The sequence below is a fragment of the Hyaloscypha bicolor genome, assembly GCF_002865645.1.
Source record: "Hyaloscypha bicolor E unplaced genomic scaffold K444scaffold_92, whole genome shotgun sequence".
Classification (NCBI taxonomy): Eukaryota; Fungi; Ascomycota; class Leotiomycetes; order Helotiales; family Hyaloscyphaceae; genus Hyaloscypha; species Hyaloscypha bicolor.
In genome coordinates, this window is record NW_020194594.1 from 404,757 (window position 1) to 421,756 (window position 17,000).

At 47.7% G+C, this 17,000-nt stretch overlaps 6 protein-coding genes across 6 annotated transcripts; 3 read left to right on the plus strand and 3 right to left on the minus strand.

Moving 5' to 3' along the window:
* Window positions 1-2,712: 2,712 nt before the first annotated feature.
* Window positions 2,713-4,440, plus strand: K444DRAFT_432312 (uncharacterized protein). Its single transcript, XM_024872779.1, has 7 exons — window positions 2,713-2,859; window positions 2,912-3,042; window positions 3,089-3,218; window positions 3,297-3,542; window positions 3,599-3,716; window positions 3,798-3,865; window positions 3,919-4,440. Exons 1-7 carry the CDS (start codon window positions 2,817-2,819, stop codon window positions 4,059-4,061), a joined length of 879 nt encoding a protein of 292 aa, XP_024735332.1. The 5' UTR covers window positions 2,713-2,816; the 3' UTR covers window positions 4,062-4,440.
* A 366-nt stretch (window positions 4,441-4,806) lies between these two features.
* K444DRAFT_532182 (uncharacterized protein) lies at window positions 4,807-6,938 on the minus strand (the record flags this gene model as incomplete). The annotated part of the gene is made up of 7 exons (XM_024875061.1): window positions 4,807-5,683; window positions 5,742-5,899; window positions 5,955-6,109; window positions 6,161-6,305; window positions 6,356-6,466; window positions 6,519-6,760; window positions 6,806-6,938. 7 exons carry the CDS (start codon window positions 6,936-6,938, stop codon window positions 4,807-4,809), a joined length of 1,821 nt encoding a protein of 606 aa, XP_024735333.1.
* Window positions 6,939-9,956: 3,018 nt separating this feature from the next.
* Window positions 9,957-10,728, plus strand: K444DRAFT_614213 (Glyoxalase/bleomycin resistance protein/dioxygenase). Its single transcript, XM_024880498.1, has one exon. The coding sequence runs from the start codon at window positions 10,090-10,092 to the stop codon at window positions 10,477-10,479; it is 390 nt and encodes a 129-aa protein (XP_024735334.1). The 5' UTR covers window positions 9,957-10,089; the 3' UTR covers window positions 10,480-10,728.
* A 1,429-nt stretch (window positions 10,729-12,157) lies between these two features.
* Window positions 12,158-13,514, minus strand: K444DRAFT_631023 (uncharacterized protein; the record flags this gene model as incomplete). Its single annotated transcript, XM_024883290.1, has 2 exons — window positions 12,158-12,306; window positions 12,950-13,514. The coding sequence occupies 2 exons, from the start codon at window positions 13,512-13,514 to the stop codon at window positions 12,158-12,160; spliced, it is 714 nt and encodes a 237-aa protein (XP_024735335.1).
* A 1,513-nt stretch (window positions 13,515-15,027) lies between these two features.
* Window positions 15,028-16,228, minus strand: K444DRAFT_614214 (uncharacterized protein). Its single transcript, XM_024880499.1, has one exon. It carries the CDS (start codon window positions 16,179-16,181, stop codon window positions 15,330-15,332), a length of 852 nt encoding a protein of 283 aa, XP_024735336.1. The 5' UTR covers window positions 16,182-16,228; the 3' UTR covers window positions 15,028-15,329.
* A 362-nt stretch (window positions 16,229-16,590) lies between these two features.
* Window positions 16,591-16,887, plus strand: K444DRAFT_493624 (uncharacterized protein; the record flags this gene model as incomplete). Its single annotated transcript, XM_024873245.1, has 1 exon — window positions 16,591-16,887. A coding segment is annotated over one exon (297 nt), but the record flags the coding sequence as incomplete, so codon positions are not given.
* Between the last annotated feature and the right edge of the window lie 113 nt (window positions 16,888-17,000).

Genomic DNA, 17,000 nt, shown 5'->3' on the forward strand with positions numbered 1-17,000 from the left:
TCTGTTGTAACTGGCCATGTACTCCGAACCAATCCCAATTGCCACGTTGAAAGCCCTTAAAGCCAAAAATTGCGTATTTACTTTCTTACGTGCGATCCACCAGTTGAAGGACATTCTACACGTATTGGCAATACCGAAACAAATCGAATTCTCATGGTAATATATACTCCGCGATACTTTTATTATTAGGTTGGGGTGGACATATTCTTGTTTTCGGGATGTGGATTCTCGGGAAGTGGGGGGGGGGGGGCCGAATACAAGTAACTTCCACCAGAGATATCCCCTGTAATTTGCGTATCGCTGTTCGTTGCGTATCGCTATCCCTCACCTACAAGGCGTGCTAGGCGAATTGTAGGTGGGAAACGCCGAACGATTACTACCTGTCCAATCCGGGGGGTGAACGAGCTGAGAGCAACCCTCCGGAGGCAGCCTGAACTACCGACCGTTTCAGTTGTTTAACGCCCTCGCGGCCGTCCCTGGTATTTTGCAACCCATCTTGGCAGCACAAATTCAAAGTTAGGCCGCATAGGTGACCATAGCTTGTCTTTCCGTGAAGTCGTTACTGACCCTGGAGCTTTCCTTATCCCTGTTGTTCCATAACGACCTCTCGAATGTTTCGTGGCAAACGGTGGAGCTAAAGCGATGCTTTTGGCCTTCGCTAAAAGTAGCGTATTGAATCAGATTCTATTCATATTCCACGGCAACAAGATGTAACTGCACCAGCTTAAGGTTGCTGATTCCTGCGATAGCAGAAGTTTTTTTCTAAGGGGGAAAACAACGCGCAGGCCTGTTGAAGACAACCTGTTTAGCCGAGAATGTTGCCCCTTTCTTTCCCATGATCTTTGTCGGAACAATGCTTTCAAGACGGGAATCCGTGACTGTCCCGAGGGAATGGATCAAACTAGCGCTAAGGAATGGAGGATCCCGTTCCCTGAACCGGCTGTGTTCCAAATGGACTGCAAAGTAGAGTTACAGTAAAGTAGCACGAGAAGATCAAGTTTGTGGAATTGTGGCAGCGGCACAGTTCCCAGTCAATATGTCGCTAAAATCATGGCTGAAACGCACGGACTGCAGGCCGGGCAGCCTTGTGCCGCAACCCACCGGGCTCCTGTTCTGTTGCTGGAACCCTTTGCCTTTCACTCTCTTGCCCTAAATAACACTGGGTCCACAGAGCACAGACATTCTACCGTGAAAATGCCCCGGTTTAAGATCATGTCACGACCCGCTAGCATGTTGCAGGGAGGTTTTCATTAAGAGTGGCGTTTTCAAAATGGTAAGTTACTGTGGTATCACGAAGGCGGGCGGCATTAAAAACCGTCCATCCGCAAAAAAGCGAGGAACACCAAAATCGCTACGTTTAGAAAATTACACCAAATCTCAACGTAACATCTAAAAGTCTTTAAAATAGTTTTGCGAGATAGAAAGGAAGCAGATCTAACTTTTGTGGAATTTTTGCGATAATTAAATATGATACGGAATTACAAGAAATTCTTATTGCAAGGGTCGGGATTGCGCCCGCGCTCGCTTAGCGAATTGGACGAATTTTAATGCCGTCTGCCTTCGTATCCCTTCGTCCGGTGAGACATGTCCAGCGCTAGCAAGGGGGCCTGGCTCAGGGTGAAAAGACGATAGATGACTAATAAGTTTATAAGCAGAGGTAGGCCTGAGCTAGGCCCCCTTGCTAGGGTGAACTACAACGTCTCTAGGGAAAATAATGTAGCGAGAGAACCACAGACAAGGGGTAAAAGCCAATTAAAAGTTCTTATTATTTGCTTTCTGGTCCGTGCCAGCGCGGAACACCCTTGTCTCGCTACATTATTTTCCCTAGAGACGTCGTATGTCTCACTGGACGAAGGGATACTATCCCCCCCCTTGAATACTTACAGTGGGTCCTGCGATAACACCACTCCTGCACTGACCAACTCAAGGGTGTATGGCCAATAGCGATTCTGGAGAGCACCTGATATTTCCTAGTTGGGGGTTATCCGTTCCGCTGCCACAGCGCCCGTGTTTCTGTGATCAAATATACCGCAAAAGTTCAGCCAATTAATGGCCTTGAATGAAAAATTTGACGATATGATTTGCTAAATAAGTTCGCTTAATTGCGCACAAGCCAACACGGGCGCTGTGGCAGCGTAACGGATAAACGAGGTTTCAGGGTGGCGTTACTAAAGGACTCACTGTAAGTATTCAAGGGGGGGATAGTAGTGAAAGCACGAAACTTTTAGTTGTAAAAGCCTCTATGGCAACAGCACAGCGACATTTGATCACCTTACATGAGTCCAATCCGACGAGTCCGCCCCCTTTACACCTCAAGGGAAAATGTTCTTTAATCTCGGACTATGGCCTCCCGGCTGGAATTCCTAGGTTATTGAGACTCTGTATTGAACCGGCACGCTGTTTCTGAATTTTTTGGAATTTTTCAATGTTTAAGTTTGGTTTGTGGCGGGATCCTGCCAACTACCCTTGTACCATCACACCAGTCACTCTTGACAAAGTTGTCTTTCTTGGGCACCCTGCTCAAATGCTTCCGTCTCTATTCCCTGGGTTCCTGCATACATGGGCTGGATTGGAAACTTATCTCCCCAACGGCCAGATCTGCGCATGAAACCTCCGGGGATATCCCCTACTGGGTTATTGTGCTTGTACCTGAGCAGCCAGGTTTCAAGAGAACTCGCGAAGAGATATGAAGTCTTCGATTACCTTTGAACCCGTGCACATGAACATCTTTGCTTCTTCCTATCGCGTTGTATTACTCAATCTCACTGCCTCTACTCAAGATTCTTAGCACATAGCTCCTACTGCTGATCAAAATCATGTCGACTATTCCGAAGCCAGACGGTCCTGACATTGATATTGGTACATAAAACAACCTAGGACCACAACAGTTACAGCAGCTAACAACGTAAAGGACATCAATTTCTAACGATTAGTTGGACTTTGTACAGCATTGCGACCATTGTTGTTGTCCTAAGACTCTATGCTCAAGCAACAGTCAACCGGAAGTTAGGATGGGGTGACGCTCTCATGGTCGTTTCTCTGGTGAGTGGTGATCATTAACCCAGGGAGAAACGGCTAACGCCCTTAGTTCTTTGGGATATTGTCTGGTGTCATGCTTACAATAGCTCATCATTATGGCTTTGGGAGGCACTTCTTCTACCTCACTCCTTCCGAGAGGGTCAATTCTCAAAAATTTACGTTCATCAACGAACCGCTAGGTATGCAGGCTCTTCGTACTCTTGGATTTTTTGAATTGGTACAAGGCGATTGCTGACCAGACTCGCTACTATTGACAGGTATTGCTGGTTCAGCATTCGGTCGACTTTCTTTTATGGCATTAATGTATCGGTTGTTTGGCACAACAAAATACCGGCGCTGGTTTATTATCTTCCTTATGACTGAGACTATTGTCATTAATCTCGTCACGGCAATCACCATATTCACACAATGCCCTGATGTTCGCTCGCTCTGGGACCCGGTTAACTTCCCGGGGAAATGTTGGAGTCCGCTTGTCCAAGAATACACGGGATTCTTTCAAGGATGTAAGATCTTCCTGAGCATCCAAGAGGGTAGACTTACTAATAAGAGGCACTAACAGCCTGCAATGCCGCAACTGACCTTACATTGACTATTCTCCCTGGCTACATTTTCTGGAGTCTACAAATGACCACAAAGGTCAAGCTTGGTCTGGCATCATTGATGTGTCTCAGCATATTGTGAGTTCTTGGACCTTCCCTAAAGCTGATCTTTAACACCAATGGTGAAATTGTTTTACGGAACTTCACTAACATGTGCAGCGCATTCATTGCGTCCCTTGTAAAAGTTATCCTCCTCAAATCCCTCGGCGAGCGATCGGACTACACATGTAAGCAGCCTCTACCTAATTCGCCTGTCATAAAGATTCCTAACACTCTGCAGTCAACACCGTTCCCTTCTTTACCTGGATTAAGTATGTCTCCCCCTCCCGATGGCAGACATCTCTCTCTCCCTTCTTCCGCAGTGGGCTAACCCGTACAGTGTCGAAAACACGCTCGTCATCATTGCTGCATCTATTCCTATGATCCGACCTCTATTCGCCCGCGCTCCAAAGCCAACCTCCTCATACGAAATGAATAATAAGTATAATTCAAGAAGCCTTGGTAAAGGTTACGCCTTGTCGTCCACACCCCGCGTCGGCACAGGGACAGCGAAGTTTGATAATAGTAGCGAGGAGGTGATTCTTCCTGTGCATGGAAAAGGAGAGTCGGGGGCTATCGTAAAAACGATAGCAATCACGGTTAAGGAGGATGAGGAGCGCGCTATTGGTGGTGATGGATATGGAAGACGGAGTGTTGTAGAGAACGGGTGGTCTGTTGGCAAAAAGGTGTAAAGTAGAGTTGGGAAAGTGGGGATTTCAAAAGTCTTGATATAAATGCTTAGGAAATCATGATGTCTATGTTCAAAATTCAAAGGAGCGTCAAAATTGTAGCCAAGTCCATCGCTGCAAAATCAATTTCCCGCGGATGACCAAGCTACAGTATCTCGGAACATGTCACAACCTGAGAGGAATTGAGAGACGTGGGGACCAAGCCCCGCCTAGAAAAGAACAGGAATCGTGGCGTTCTCGGACGGCCTGCTGGGTTATTCCAAAGGGCGGAAGACAGTAACCGGTACCCGCTATGACCCTCTAGGGTCCCTGCGGCGTCTCTGCGAGCCTGCGAGTCTCCGGAACAGGTGCTCACCGCATAAGGTTATGGAACAGGGTGGTGCTAGGAATGAAGTTGATTGCGCTTGCTGACACGCCGCCAAAGAGGATACGAGATAGAGTCAAAGTCCCAAATGAGTAACCAACCCCTTCAATATCTCGCCCACTTGCGTATCCACCCCATAGCAATTCAAAATGTGCTGATCAGGCCTCACCAAAACCGCGGCCCCACGCTCCAACTGCAACCCCATAACCCACTCATTCCTCCTCGCGCCAGCCACAAGCTCAAAATCTTCGCCAAGCGCAGCAGCATTAATCTTCAACCCATTTCCCGCAGATTTCAGGAGATTGGGTCGCAACTCCGAAAGTACATTCGACCAATGTGTCGTAAAGGCCGTGGAGAAAATCAGTGTGAAGGCATCGAAGGCGCAGAGATCCAGAGTGGAGAATTGCTTGTATCCTAGAGCTGAGGCATCGAGCTCGTCGACGTATGAACAGTCGATTGGAGGAAACTTCGGGAGCTTAGCGGATGAGGGTGCACTGGTTAGCCAAGCGTGAGGAAGGCGAGCACCAGCGCGATAGGAAGGCACGAAGAGAGAAGCACTGGCGGGAATCTCAGTATCGCCATAAACATATCCAATGTGCAGGCCGAGGTTATCAAAGTGCTCACGCTGACCCTCAATTCCTTTCAGAACGTCAGGGCGGCTGTTGGGATCACTGATTCGTTGGAAGAGGTTCCTTTTTGCAGTCTCAAGGTCGTTATCGGTTGTGCCGAGGGTTTTAAGGAGTCCGAATATTTGCTGCCCATTCTTGACGCTTTGCTGGGAGTAGACGAGGGCTACTTGTCGACGGTCGGACTCGTAGGTTGCGAGGAGAGACGGCCCGCCCCATTTCTGGTGGATGGCGGCGAGCTTGTAGGCGATGTTGTGGACGTCTGCTAGACCGCAATTGAGTCCAAGTCCTCCTGTTGGAGGAAACGAATGTGCTGCATCTCCAACTCTATCATGACGAGCATTAGTTTAGTTCAGATTTAAGTGATGCAACAGAGAGTACATACAGGAAGACGTTTCCAACACTGTACCTCTCAGCGACTTTCCGACTCAGCACCCAGGGGCGCCAGCTGAGTACGTCGAAAGGAATGGAGCAGCCGATGGCCGCCGTTAGAATTTTGCGAGAGTGTTGCTCATCCCAGCTCTCAGCTGGATGCTTATTTGGCTGTAGTACAGCAGATGTGAGAAGTAAACAATTATCAGGACAATGCTCCACGTACATCGAAGTTACAAATAAGGACTTGATTTCCACTCAGATCGTACCCAATTATGAACCCCGAGACCTCGGGGTCCATGATCCAGTGCAGCATTCCAACTTGCTTATTTATGACTGGGCGAAGATCCGCATTAAAGTGGATGGTCATCATAGTGTCATCTGTTCTGGATGTTCAGCCGATGTGGGACGACGTCTTTCTGCCAATCTCACATGTTGACTCTCCTTCACTCTCAATCTTCAAAGTCTCTCTGACTCTGCTTTTAGCTCCGTCGCAGGCAATAACATGCCGGGAGCAAACCTCGTATGTCTTCTTAGCATCACGATCTTCTACCAAAGTCGTAACTCGATCACCGTGCTGCTCGCTCTGTTAATCCGTATTTTCGATGGTAGCATGGCATTACATACTTGCATACAACTTACGAAAGAATGGTTCCTCCGAATCTCCACGACTCCATCTCTGGCAAGTCGTTTAGCAACAAATTGTTCGAATGTAGGTTGCGGAATGTTGTGGATCATCTTCCAGATTTATGTCAATTTCGTATTTTGCTAAGGGATAAAGAGCACTGACCGTCGAGGTATGTTCAAGCACTTCCGCGTCCATTCGTTCGTAAGGGAGACTTCCGACATAGTAGCCTGCCAAACTCGTGACGAAATTAACCCAGTACGCATCATCCCTCTGGGTACCCAGCCTTCGGACATCATTGACATCGAGATCAAACTGTCGACAGATTTCTAGAGTTCTGGGTGATAAGGCGTGTGCTTTGGGCGCAGCTAATCGTGTTGGATAACGCTCGATTACGAGGCATTTGACTACGAGGTTTTAGCAAAGAAGAGTGCATTTGCATTTTACCTCACCTCCAAATTGAGAGAGCATATGAGCAAGAAAGAACCCCGTTGGCCCCCCGCCTACAATAAGAATTGGAATATCCACCTCATTCGTGCTCGATGTCGTATCTGGGTCGGGCCCATGATCAGAATGGGGAGCCATGCTACTGACACTAGGTAATTTCCACCAGTACAGGATTATGCAGACATGTTATGGAAAGTAGCAGAGCAAGAAAAATGAAACACAGCCTGCCGACCGAGCCTCCTTACTTTTAGGATCCTCAGGGGTCGTTTACACCCGGCCGTTGCCGACACGCTACCGCCGCTGCCCAACCTCGATGTTGAGATAAGGGACTGCGCGCCGGGGAAGGTGGGAAACAGGTGCATGCGGGGAATTACTAGGGGCTGAGTGGATTTCGGATTTCGAAGTGCAAGCTTGATGTTTCACCGCTCAGGAGAGCGCATGCTCGCTCACTACGTCAGGCTGCGAAGTGACCTGAAGCACTCACCTTTTTGAATCGAGATGCCATGTGGTTGAGTGCGGAAAAGGTGGCCATTATTGTTGATCGAGGGCCTGTAGGCCATGAGATGGCGCTGGCTGGCGCCAAAAATACGCTTGGGGAGCCTTCTGCACCCCACCTTTTCCTGCTGTGCGGCTTTCCGTAGCGAGGAGCACTGAACGTGTTTTACGCAAACCATGACTCCACCCCTTAGACCCTACGTAACTAATTCTCAATTAAATCATATGCCTTTCTGAAATATACCGGGGAGAAGGCAAGGGCTAATTTAAGATAAGGTACACGGGTTCTAGAAACGTAGTTCTAAAGTTATTTATAATAGTATTTTTAGCTCCTAATTCCACCTTACTCGTTACACCTCGATTTTTAAGTGATTTTTAAATAAATCACCGACTTTACCACGATTTCTTAATAGAACTATAATCCTGCTTCAGTAACTTATGGAGAGTACTTTGTAGTTCATCTAAGATAAAGCGCACGTATTTTAGAGATATAACCTTAAAGTTATTTAGAAAAGGGCGGGTTAATAAATAATCGAGGGGCTGGGCTTAACGTGAAGTGTTATTTTCAGCCCTTTTTAATAACTTAAAAACTATGCTTCTAGACCACGAGTACCTTGGCTGAAACTGGCCCTTACGTACTCCTAGAAGGGCTTATAATTTAAATAATCATTCATGGCATAGTCGTTGACTTAAAAATCGTGCTTTGCGCAACATGAAGCAGTTGAGACTTTGCAAGACCCAGCATTTTGAATTTCTCCTGGAGTCTATCTCGGGCATACAATCGTGTATCGTCGTAAGTGAGGTCTTTGAAGCTGAAGCCCAGTTCGTGCTTCAAAAGCTCCTCAAATACAAGCCCAGGGCAACTGGAAAGACAAACCTTGACTTTGGAAGGTTGGAAATTCTTTTGAAAATAGTGACAAGTCGTTCGTGACCGCCCTCAAATTCGTCCAGACGATCGATAAATATGCAGACAAACTCATTCCTACCTAACCACACGCAGAGCCAGGTGATATGCCTTCTCGAGCTGTGGAAAAGACCAGGACCTTCTAAAAAAACACTCTCTTGACTTGTGATGATACAAGGTGATCCCACTCCTCCTCGAAAGCTATTCTGATCATGTCCCTCCGGGCGTCAAGAATTTGGTAGAGCAACAAGCGAAGCAAGCTAGTCTGAGAACGCTATTCCTGGGACCCGCAGTTCCAAAAATTGAAAGTTGATAACCCGAAGTGTTGAAATACCAGCCCAAGATTTCAAACACTTGTAAGTTATTTCGTTGTCGCAGATGTGCCGTATGAGTGCCGACTTTCCTAATCCCGCCTTCCCGTTCATCCAATACAAGTCCCCATGCTCTCGCAGCCATTTAGAGAAGTTATGCCAAACCCTACCTTTGCCTGCAGGAACAGCGCACAAGGGTTTATTGGGGTTGTCCTTGAGAATCCATGCAAGTGTTTCTTGTGGGCTTCTTCGGTCTCTACGTGGCGATGAGAGATTTCAAGACACCAAAGCACTTGCAAGAGTCGAGTATCATCATTCCGACGTGCTTCTTCTCTACAAGTAGCGACTTGAGCCAATTCATCTTTGTGATTGCCGATGAATCCTTCTCGCTCATGGAGGCCCAGGCCTCTGTGATGTAACACCACGACTTCCAACATTTTATTACGGATATCGGCAAGATATGGGAGGACTGTTCTGATGCCCTGGCGGAGCTGTTGGTCGAGTGATCCAAAAGCTTTGGCGTGCAGTATTGTCAGGTTAATGAATTTCCCACGATAACTTGGTTAGCCACGATCATGACCTATGGCTGATTGCGATGAGAACTCGTTTGAGTGATAGAGATAGATGTGCGTCCAAATCTGTCTGAAAAGCCTTCAACAGCCGTGCCATCTCGTCCACAGCTTCTTTCGACTATATACTCTTCAGAGCTTGCCGGAAGCTCTTGAACGTCCGATATCTTCGACCATCTCCCACCCTCAGCTTCCCTAATTTCATTATCAGCCCCTTTGATATAGATATGCAACCGTCACAGATGGCCTCAAGGGCGCACTCGTCTGCTGAAATACCACGAATTCCTGGTTGCCCAACTCGTCTTAAAGCCTTGATATTCTCGCTCAAATCTGCGAGTTGTCCACTTGCCATTATTGCTTCCAATTACTGATGGGCAGACCATTCGCAGATTGGGAGATCTCCTTGTTCTTCAACGCGAGGTTGGCTCCAAACTCGATGAAATGCGCGACGCCCGTAGCGACTGAAAAGGCAGATAATCCATCCATGGCTTTTCATGGCGGGCGAAGTCGATTCAATGGAATGAATCCAGATAAATTGAGAAGAAGGCACTTACCAGCTCAAATTTGTGCTCCAGGGTCAGCTTGAACGCCGGAGTGCTTCGGCTGCCTCCCCATTCCCGGAACACCAATTGGACAGCACGGCGAGGCTCCCCGAAAGGCTGTTCGGGCTGTCCATGCATACAATGGCGCGTGTTCCATTTAACGGTCGTACGGCGTATATTAGGAACGTGGATGTTTGAAGGACGGAAGGACGGAAAGACGTGAAGCAACAGTCGAGACCGGACGTTACGAAATACCAGTAGCTTGCCTCGGCGGCTGACTAAGCAGCTTAATTCAACCTGGTGAACCTTATTCCCACGACCACATCCACTTACGTCTGAAACCGTCAAGTTGACAAATGCTGTCAAGACCCCTTCGAGTCTTCATTAGATCCTGCTGTGCTTTAAAGAATACCCTAATTATCAAATCTTGAATCTTGGCCGAGAAGGCCAAGGCAGCCCAACATCGAGATGCCATCCAGCACCCTGCGCATCGCACGTCCAACCAACAATCTCTCAGCGCTTGTCATATTCTACACTACCACACTTGGGCTCACTGTTCTCTCAAAATTTGAGAATCATGCAGGCTTTGATGGAGTGATGCTCGGCCACCCAGACTGCAGCTGGCATTTGGAATTCACATATCAACATGGTATGACTGTGGAACGCGCTCCAACCAAAGAGCATCTTTTGGTCTTCTATGTGAAAGAGAAGGAAGGGTGGGTGAAGGCTGTTAAGAGAGTGGAGGATGCCGGAGGAGTCAAGGTAAAAAGCGAGAACCCGTATTGGGATGTTTGTGGGGCGACATTTGAAGACCCTGATGGGTATCGGATTGTGCTGCAGAATGCGGGGTGGCCCTAGGATCCCGATCCCTGATTCCAGGCTCCAAGCTATCGCTGCCATTCAGAAGTTGCTAATTCTAGCAGTTTTTCCTTCTGAACGGGTCGCACATGGAAATGCTATGTTCGGCATATCTCACAAGCCGGCTTGCGCTTCCGAATCACGTGTGTGCTCTGCAATACAGCATAGCAATTGGAGATCCTCTCATTGAGAATCTTCAGCGAGAAATGAGAGAAAATATCAAAATCCCTTGCCCGCCAGAGTATTGGCTGAAAAGAGCCTGACTTTTTGCACTGTGGGGCAAGTTTGCAACAGTACGCGTTGAACTCTTTGAGGGTGAGCAGAGCCCGAGAATACCAAATGCTTCTTTCTTACACCAATCTTCTGCAACGTCGGCCGATGGAGCATGAGTTTGAGTTTTTGCCAAAGCTGCGGATGCTCCGCTGCAGTGAATCCGATGACTCTGGCAATCCAGGCGGGCTCGCATAAATTGAGAAGCTCCAACTATCACCTTTCATCGTTGAAAAACCAGGAATAAATCTCAAGTGCTCAAGTGGCGCTATGAAAGAGCTTTAGAACCTTGCGGTGTAAAGAATCTTACCCTCCTTCCACCAGGCGCTACCGGACTTTGGCTCATTGTGATATCCATCGTGGAGGCATATGATGCGATCTCTAGTCGCCTCAAAATCTCGTTCCTCGGTATGGATTGGCACTGTGTCCGTGTTGATAGTAGTGAAGACGCTTGAATGGAGGCCGAGTTGATCGCCGAGGAGTTAAGCTAGTGAAGTGGAGGCGAGGTCGACGAAGAAGCCTGGCCGTCTTCGTAATGGACTCAAAGGCCGTCGTCAGGGCAAATCGCGTGATAGTTCGCATTTCCAAGTCGAGACCAAGTTTGTTGTTATGGAGTTAGAGTGGTGCTTCGAGACTTGAAACCGGCTTTGCTGTTGAGGGGTCAAGTTGCTGTGGAGGGGGAGGGCGAGGTTGAGGTTGTGTTCGAGAAAGTTGAAGTGATGCGGGGCCGGGGAGGAGGTCAACAAAGAAACGAAGCTGCCTTCGAAACGCCTCAAATATTGCTGTAAGTGCCAATGGAAATTTACCATGTTTTTGCTCACTTGGTCGCCTTAGCCCCTTGTCCAGACTAAACTTTTTTGCAATGAAGGCAGATTTAAGTGGCCTGATGTGGATCGAGTCCTAGATTCTACGCCCTTTCACTATGTAATAGAGCTATTTTTGACTTTCTTATAAGAAAAGCTAGCGGAACCTCAGAGACAGTCGGCGGGTGGGGGGAAGGGGGTAGGTTTCTATTCATTCTCGGACTGTTTTTATTATCTCAGGTGATTTTATTTGGGCTGGCTGGTAAAATTTAAAAAGGCAAAGGGGCTATTACTCAAGCTCGATATCTTCATTCAAATATTGGCTGGTCGCCTCCGTAAGCTGAAGACACGATTTCGAGTTAAAACATCCCAGGCAAAAAGAACCCAGAAGGCGCCGCATCAAACCTCCCCGACTACGATGATCTTGTCCCATGGTGACTTCTCTCTATTCAGCCCCTCCAACTATCATCACATCTCACAACTAGATAAACATAGCACTTATAACATTAAATAGAAAGAACTTTTTTCATTAATTCTCTACAAAGCAGAAATAAAGCCTGAGCCAGCTGGGAACCTGAGGCAACAGGAGTAATGTATTCAGAAAATCAGCGACCCATTGATGGCCCAACCTTGATGTTATCCCCATCAATCAGTCTCTGGAACATCTGGAACATCTCCTGCGCCAACTCCTTCACCTCTTCACGGCCAGGAAACTTATCCGGATGCCACCTCAGCCTCTCCTTCTTCAGCCAGCCTACATCATATAACCAGGCTTGGCAAAAATACTTTTGGTATCGATAAGGTATTGATACTGGATGGTATTACTGAGGTATCGCAAGAATCGATACGTATCGATACCAAATCGATACTTAGCCTAAAATTATCTCTTTCATTTATTATTTAATTTATATAATAATGTATTTCTATATAATTTCTTTATTTTCTAGTCTTTCTATTAAAGGAATTACTTAATATTATTAATAAAAGTTAATATTATCTTAATTTTAAAATGGCCCTCGTATTCGTATCTCTTATCGGAACGCTTATTATAAGCGAGCCTCACGAAAATCTCAAAAGCTATTTTTGCTTAAAATGGCCGCATTGAGACGAGTTTTAGTCTAAACCATAAGATAAGTAGCTAAATAGAAAGCCTAAATTAAGTAGAATATTTGCGCTACCAAAAGCTTTCTTATAAGGGAAGTGGTTCTAAAGTTAATTGCAATTAAAGGGGGGAATTGGGTTCCGGGAATCGATAGGAATCGATACTTTATCGATAGTATCGATACCTTACGATTCTGGCATCGATACCTATCGATACCAGAAATTAGGTATTACTGCCAAGCCTGCATATAACCCGCTTCCTCTCAGCAGCTCCTTGAGCTGGTGATGGCAGATACCCAATTTCTCGCCTTTGATGCAGACAAATTTTGTGCAGAACTTCAAGTTCTTTGGGATTGGGAACTTCCTCGCGGAAGCATGAGGATCGGCGAAGAAATCGGTACAAGCTGACGCCCACTGTTCATAGCGTTTCTTGGCAGACATTCGTTGCTGATGCGCGTAGGCTTGTGATTTTGCTCTGGCTTCCTCAGCTTCTTCTTTGAGCTTCTGCTCTCTTACCCTTGCGTCCTCGGCTTCGGCTTTGATCTTCTTCTCACGCTTGGCATTCTTTCCCTCGGCGTTGCGTTCTGCTCTCTTTTGCGCTTTCTTGCCTTTGCTCCAGGTTGTTTTCGTGAAGCGGTTTTCGGGTTGATTGTGCGCTTTTGCTTCACTTTCTTCTTCCTCTTCGCCTTCGGATTTGGACTCTTCCTCGGCTTGAGGTTCTTTGGCTGTGCTAAGTGGTTTTGTATTCTTGTGGAGATTGCCACGAGCTGTAGCTTTTCGGGCTTTGACCTGGTGAGCTGTCGCTTTGGGTCGACCTGTGGCCTTAGACCTAGAAGATTTGGCCCGGATTTTTTCTGGCATTTTGAAGAACTTCAGGGTTGAGGACAGGATGATTATTTCCGAAGTGAATGAGCCAGAACTGAGAAAAATGAAGATTGAGGTGTAGATATAAGATCGAGCTCAAGTTGCACCTCCAGACTGTTCTCACCTGAGACAAAATTATAGAACAGGTTCTTGTTCATTGACTGAATTTGGTCCTCTAATAAAGAATTTCTTGCACAATATGTTCGAAAGTTTCGAGAACAAAGAGACACCTTTGTTCTTGCCGCTGACTGCTGTCGCACCAACGGCTCGTGCTTGCCAATGGTCTTTGTTTACATTGTATGAGGAGAGGCATTCAATGAGAAAACTGTGCATACCTAGCAAGCGCCATATCCCACTACAGTGAAATAACAATCAGCACTGAACGGGATGCAATACGTGGCCACCAAAAAAGGAATGACTTAGCAAAACTGGTAACATACTACAACCCACATTTCTAGAAATTTCAACAGCCGTATACTGGTGTTAAATCGCGAAGCCGATTCCGATGAAGTGTCGGGAGATATTTCCAGTCCCCTCGGCCGCTTATGGTCGGCGGTGTCGGCCCTCAAGAAGAATTTGTCAGATGCACACATCAGCACCATAGCTGACCGCCCCGGGGTTGGGCAGAACATGTGGAATCAGGTCCTGTTCCCCGTTACCCATAAGTTCAGACTCGTTACGACCTCCATTCTCGAACATCCAGTCCAGGCGAACATAGCTCCTCAGATGTACAGTACAATCTGAACAAGACGAGAATTCTCATCACCAACAACGCCGACTAGCTCGGTTGGGGCAAGATTCCTGCACACTTCCATGACAATCTCACAGTGACCGAGAAGGATAAACTTGCCACTTTCCAAGCAGACTAGCCGGACCGCAAGTATGTTCTCAACCTCAACCATGGGGAATGTTACAAGCAAACATAAGCTACGAAACCCTGGAACCGGCGAGAATCATACCCCTGCCTCAACTCCAGCACTATGGGCCATGCTCCTGTGGTTAATGTGGGATGGGTGACCGACCAAATCGGTCTCGAGACCGTAGTCGTTGTCATCAAAAGGGCAAAAGAGCACGAGAGTTCTGGGCCACCTCGGTAATGAAAGGTATTGTGGATGACGGGGAGGTCTTGCCAGGCAAGAACATATCGACTGATACACAGAGGGTGCGGTGGGTCGGACGGCATGTGTAGACCGTCTACCATGTAGCCTTACTTGCAAGATGGGTAAGTTGTCTGATCCAATGGCCGTCACTGATTCAAGAGCACGTGCCATCGGAGTCAACAACCTGAAAGTAGCGGATGCTTCCACCTTTCGTTGCTTGCGCTGGGACACCCGCAAAGCACAATCTGTGGTTCCCTGTCCTGAGATTCCAGATTCTGGTCAAGAGACGAGGCCTAATGACATACGAGTAGATGCATTGGCGGAAAAGATTGCACACTATATCCTCATTGGGCCGCGAACATTGCTCTTTCATGGTCGCCGCATTTTTGAATCGAATACAAGAATCATTGGTCAAATGATTACAGAATGAGACTGTAGAGAAGCCCGTGAGAAACAACAGTTACAATAAAGAAAGAACGACCATAAGTAAAATGTCCGTTGCAGCCTTGCAAAGAAAGGGAAATCTGACACGTGATGTTTGGACGGTTGGCTACCCAGACCTGGAGATTACAGCCTTCTTTTCCGGCATCAGTATCTGGCTATACTTTGGAATCTATCTTTCTGTACAATATGCCGTCTATCCATCTACATGCTTTGATCTTACACCTCAAATCTTACAGTCCCTTGCTCAATCGATGTCCGCGGAGAGCTTTTAATCCAGGCGGCTTTGGATAAAGTGAGCGAGGGTAGGGCGATCCTTGACGTCTTTCTTTTCTTCAACAATATGTTCAAAATCCCCCACCCCCCTATACCTTCCATCCGCATAACACAAGCCCGTCTTGCCCTCTAACCCCCCCTCCTCACCCCCCAAAATCTCCTCCACCCTCGCAATAATCACTCTATGATCCCCCACCATCATCACCTTCGATACACTACACCTCAACACCCTCATCACACCCTCTGCCCTCAACATCGGCAAACTCGTCATTTTCCCTTCAAACTTCGTCATCACATCCACTTCCGTCACCTTAAACCCCTTCTTATCCCCCAAGAAGAAATCTCTGGCATAGTTATTTCCCTTCGTAAAAATATCCGCAATCGACACTCCACCCTCACTCGCCTCCAGCACATGCACCAAAAAGTGTCTCGAGTGTTCAATCGCCACCAACGTCTGGCTCGGGAACTTGACATTGAAGCTTATAATCGGTTTGGGCTGCAAGGTGATGGTCGTGAAGGAGGAGACCGTCACGCCGCGGTAGTCATGCGGGCGCGTGGGTTTTAGGCATGCGGCGGGGACGGGAGAGTCGCCGTCGAAGCGTAGTTGCGAGGCCGTGACTACGACCACTGAGTGCGGGAGGGTGCGCATTAGGAGGCGGAGGGTAGTGGAGAGGGGGTTTTGTGTGGGTTCGGTAGGAGATTCGATTGGAGATTTGGCGGAGCTGGAGCTAGAGCTCGATCTGGTCCACGGCAGAAGGAGGGTTGTTCTTCGGGGATCACGGGCTGGGTGTTGAATTGATGTTTCCACATATTTTGTGTGTAATGATGCAGTGCTAGCTGAATGCATGGGATAAGTAGATGTAATGAAGTTCAAGGGGCTATGCTCACCTCTTCGTACACCTTGACAACCAACACTGGACCATCTCCAGAAAGCCTCAAAGAATCCCCTGGCTGCTGCTGTATCTTTTCCTCCCCTCCGAAGATAATTGGCAGCCAATCGCCCTCCATGACGGACGATCATTGAATCTCCTAAAGCTTGATCTCGCTCAACGTCGTTATTGGGAGGTGAAGCTTGAAGCTTGTCATCATCCCAACTTCAAGGTCGGTAAAACAAGGCTGAAGAAATTTATGTTCGCTGCACACCGTGTCTCCCTCGTCCACCGTACAAAAAGATATCTCAACTCCACCACCACCTCAAACATTAATTCCTCCCAATCCAATACACAATGTCCAAACTCCCATCCCAGACCCTTCGCAGGGCCCAATTATCCTCCCCTTGTACCTCCACCTGCGCCCAGCAAACCCAAATCCGCCACGCCTCCCTCCTAAAGCGTCCCCACCGTCCCTACCAATTCACACAACTCGTTACATTATCAGATGGATCGACCTACACGCAACGCACGACGAGCCCGCAGCCGATTTTCCGCACCACGAAGGATACGCGCAACCACCCGCTCTGGCAGCCCTCCATGACCTCGTTGCGAAACATAGAGGAAGATGAAGCGGGACGATTGCGCTCTTTCCGCCTTCGTTTCGGTCGAGGTTGGGATGCCGAGACGCCTTCTTTTGAATCACCTGAATCTGGGTCAGAGGGAGAAGAGGTGGAGAGTTTGATGGATTTGATTTCTGACGCGGGAGGCGGGGGTGCAGGTTCGCTGGCAGATAA

Bases quoted from the DNA above. Each gene is read 5' to 3' on its own strand.
- K444DRAFT_614213 (XM_024880498.1), top strand. From the start codon at position 10,090: ATGCCATCCAGCACCCTGCGCATCGCACGTCCAACCAACAATCTCTCA.
- K444DRAFT_432312 (XM_024872779.1), top strand. From the start codon at position 2,817: ATGTCGACTATTCCGAAGCCAGACGGTCCTGACATTGATATTG. The intron at 3,043-3,088 runs GTGAGTGGTGAT...TAACGCCCTTAG, and splicing joins CTCTCATGGTCGTTTCTCTG to TTCTTTGGGATATTGTCTGG. The intron at 3,866-3,918 runs GTAAGCAGCCTC...AACACTCTGCAG, and splicing joins CGAGCGATCGGACTACACAT to TCAACACCGTTCCCTTCTTT.
- K444DRAFT_614214 (XM_024880499.1), bottom strand. From the start codon at position 16,181: ATGCATTCAGCTAGCACTGCATCATTACACACAAAATATGTGGAAACA.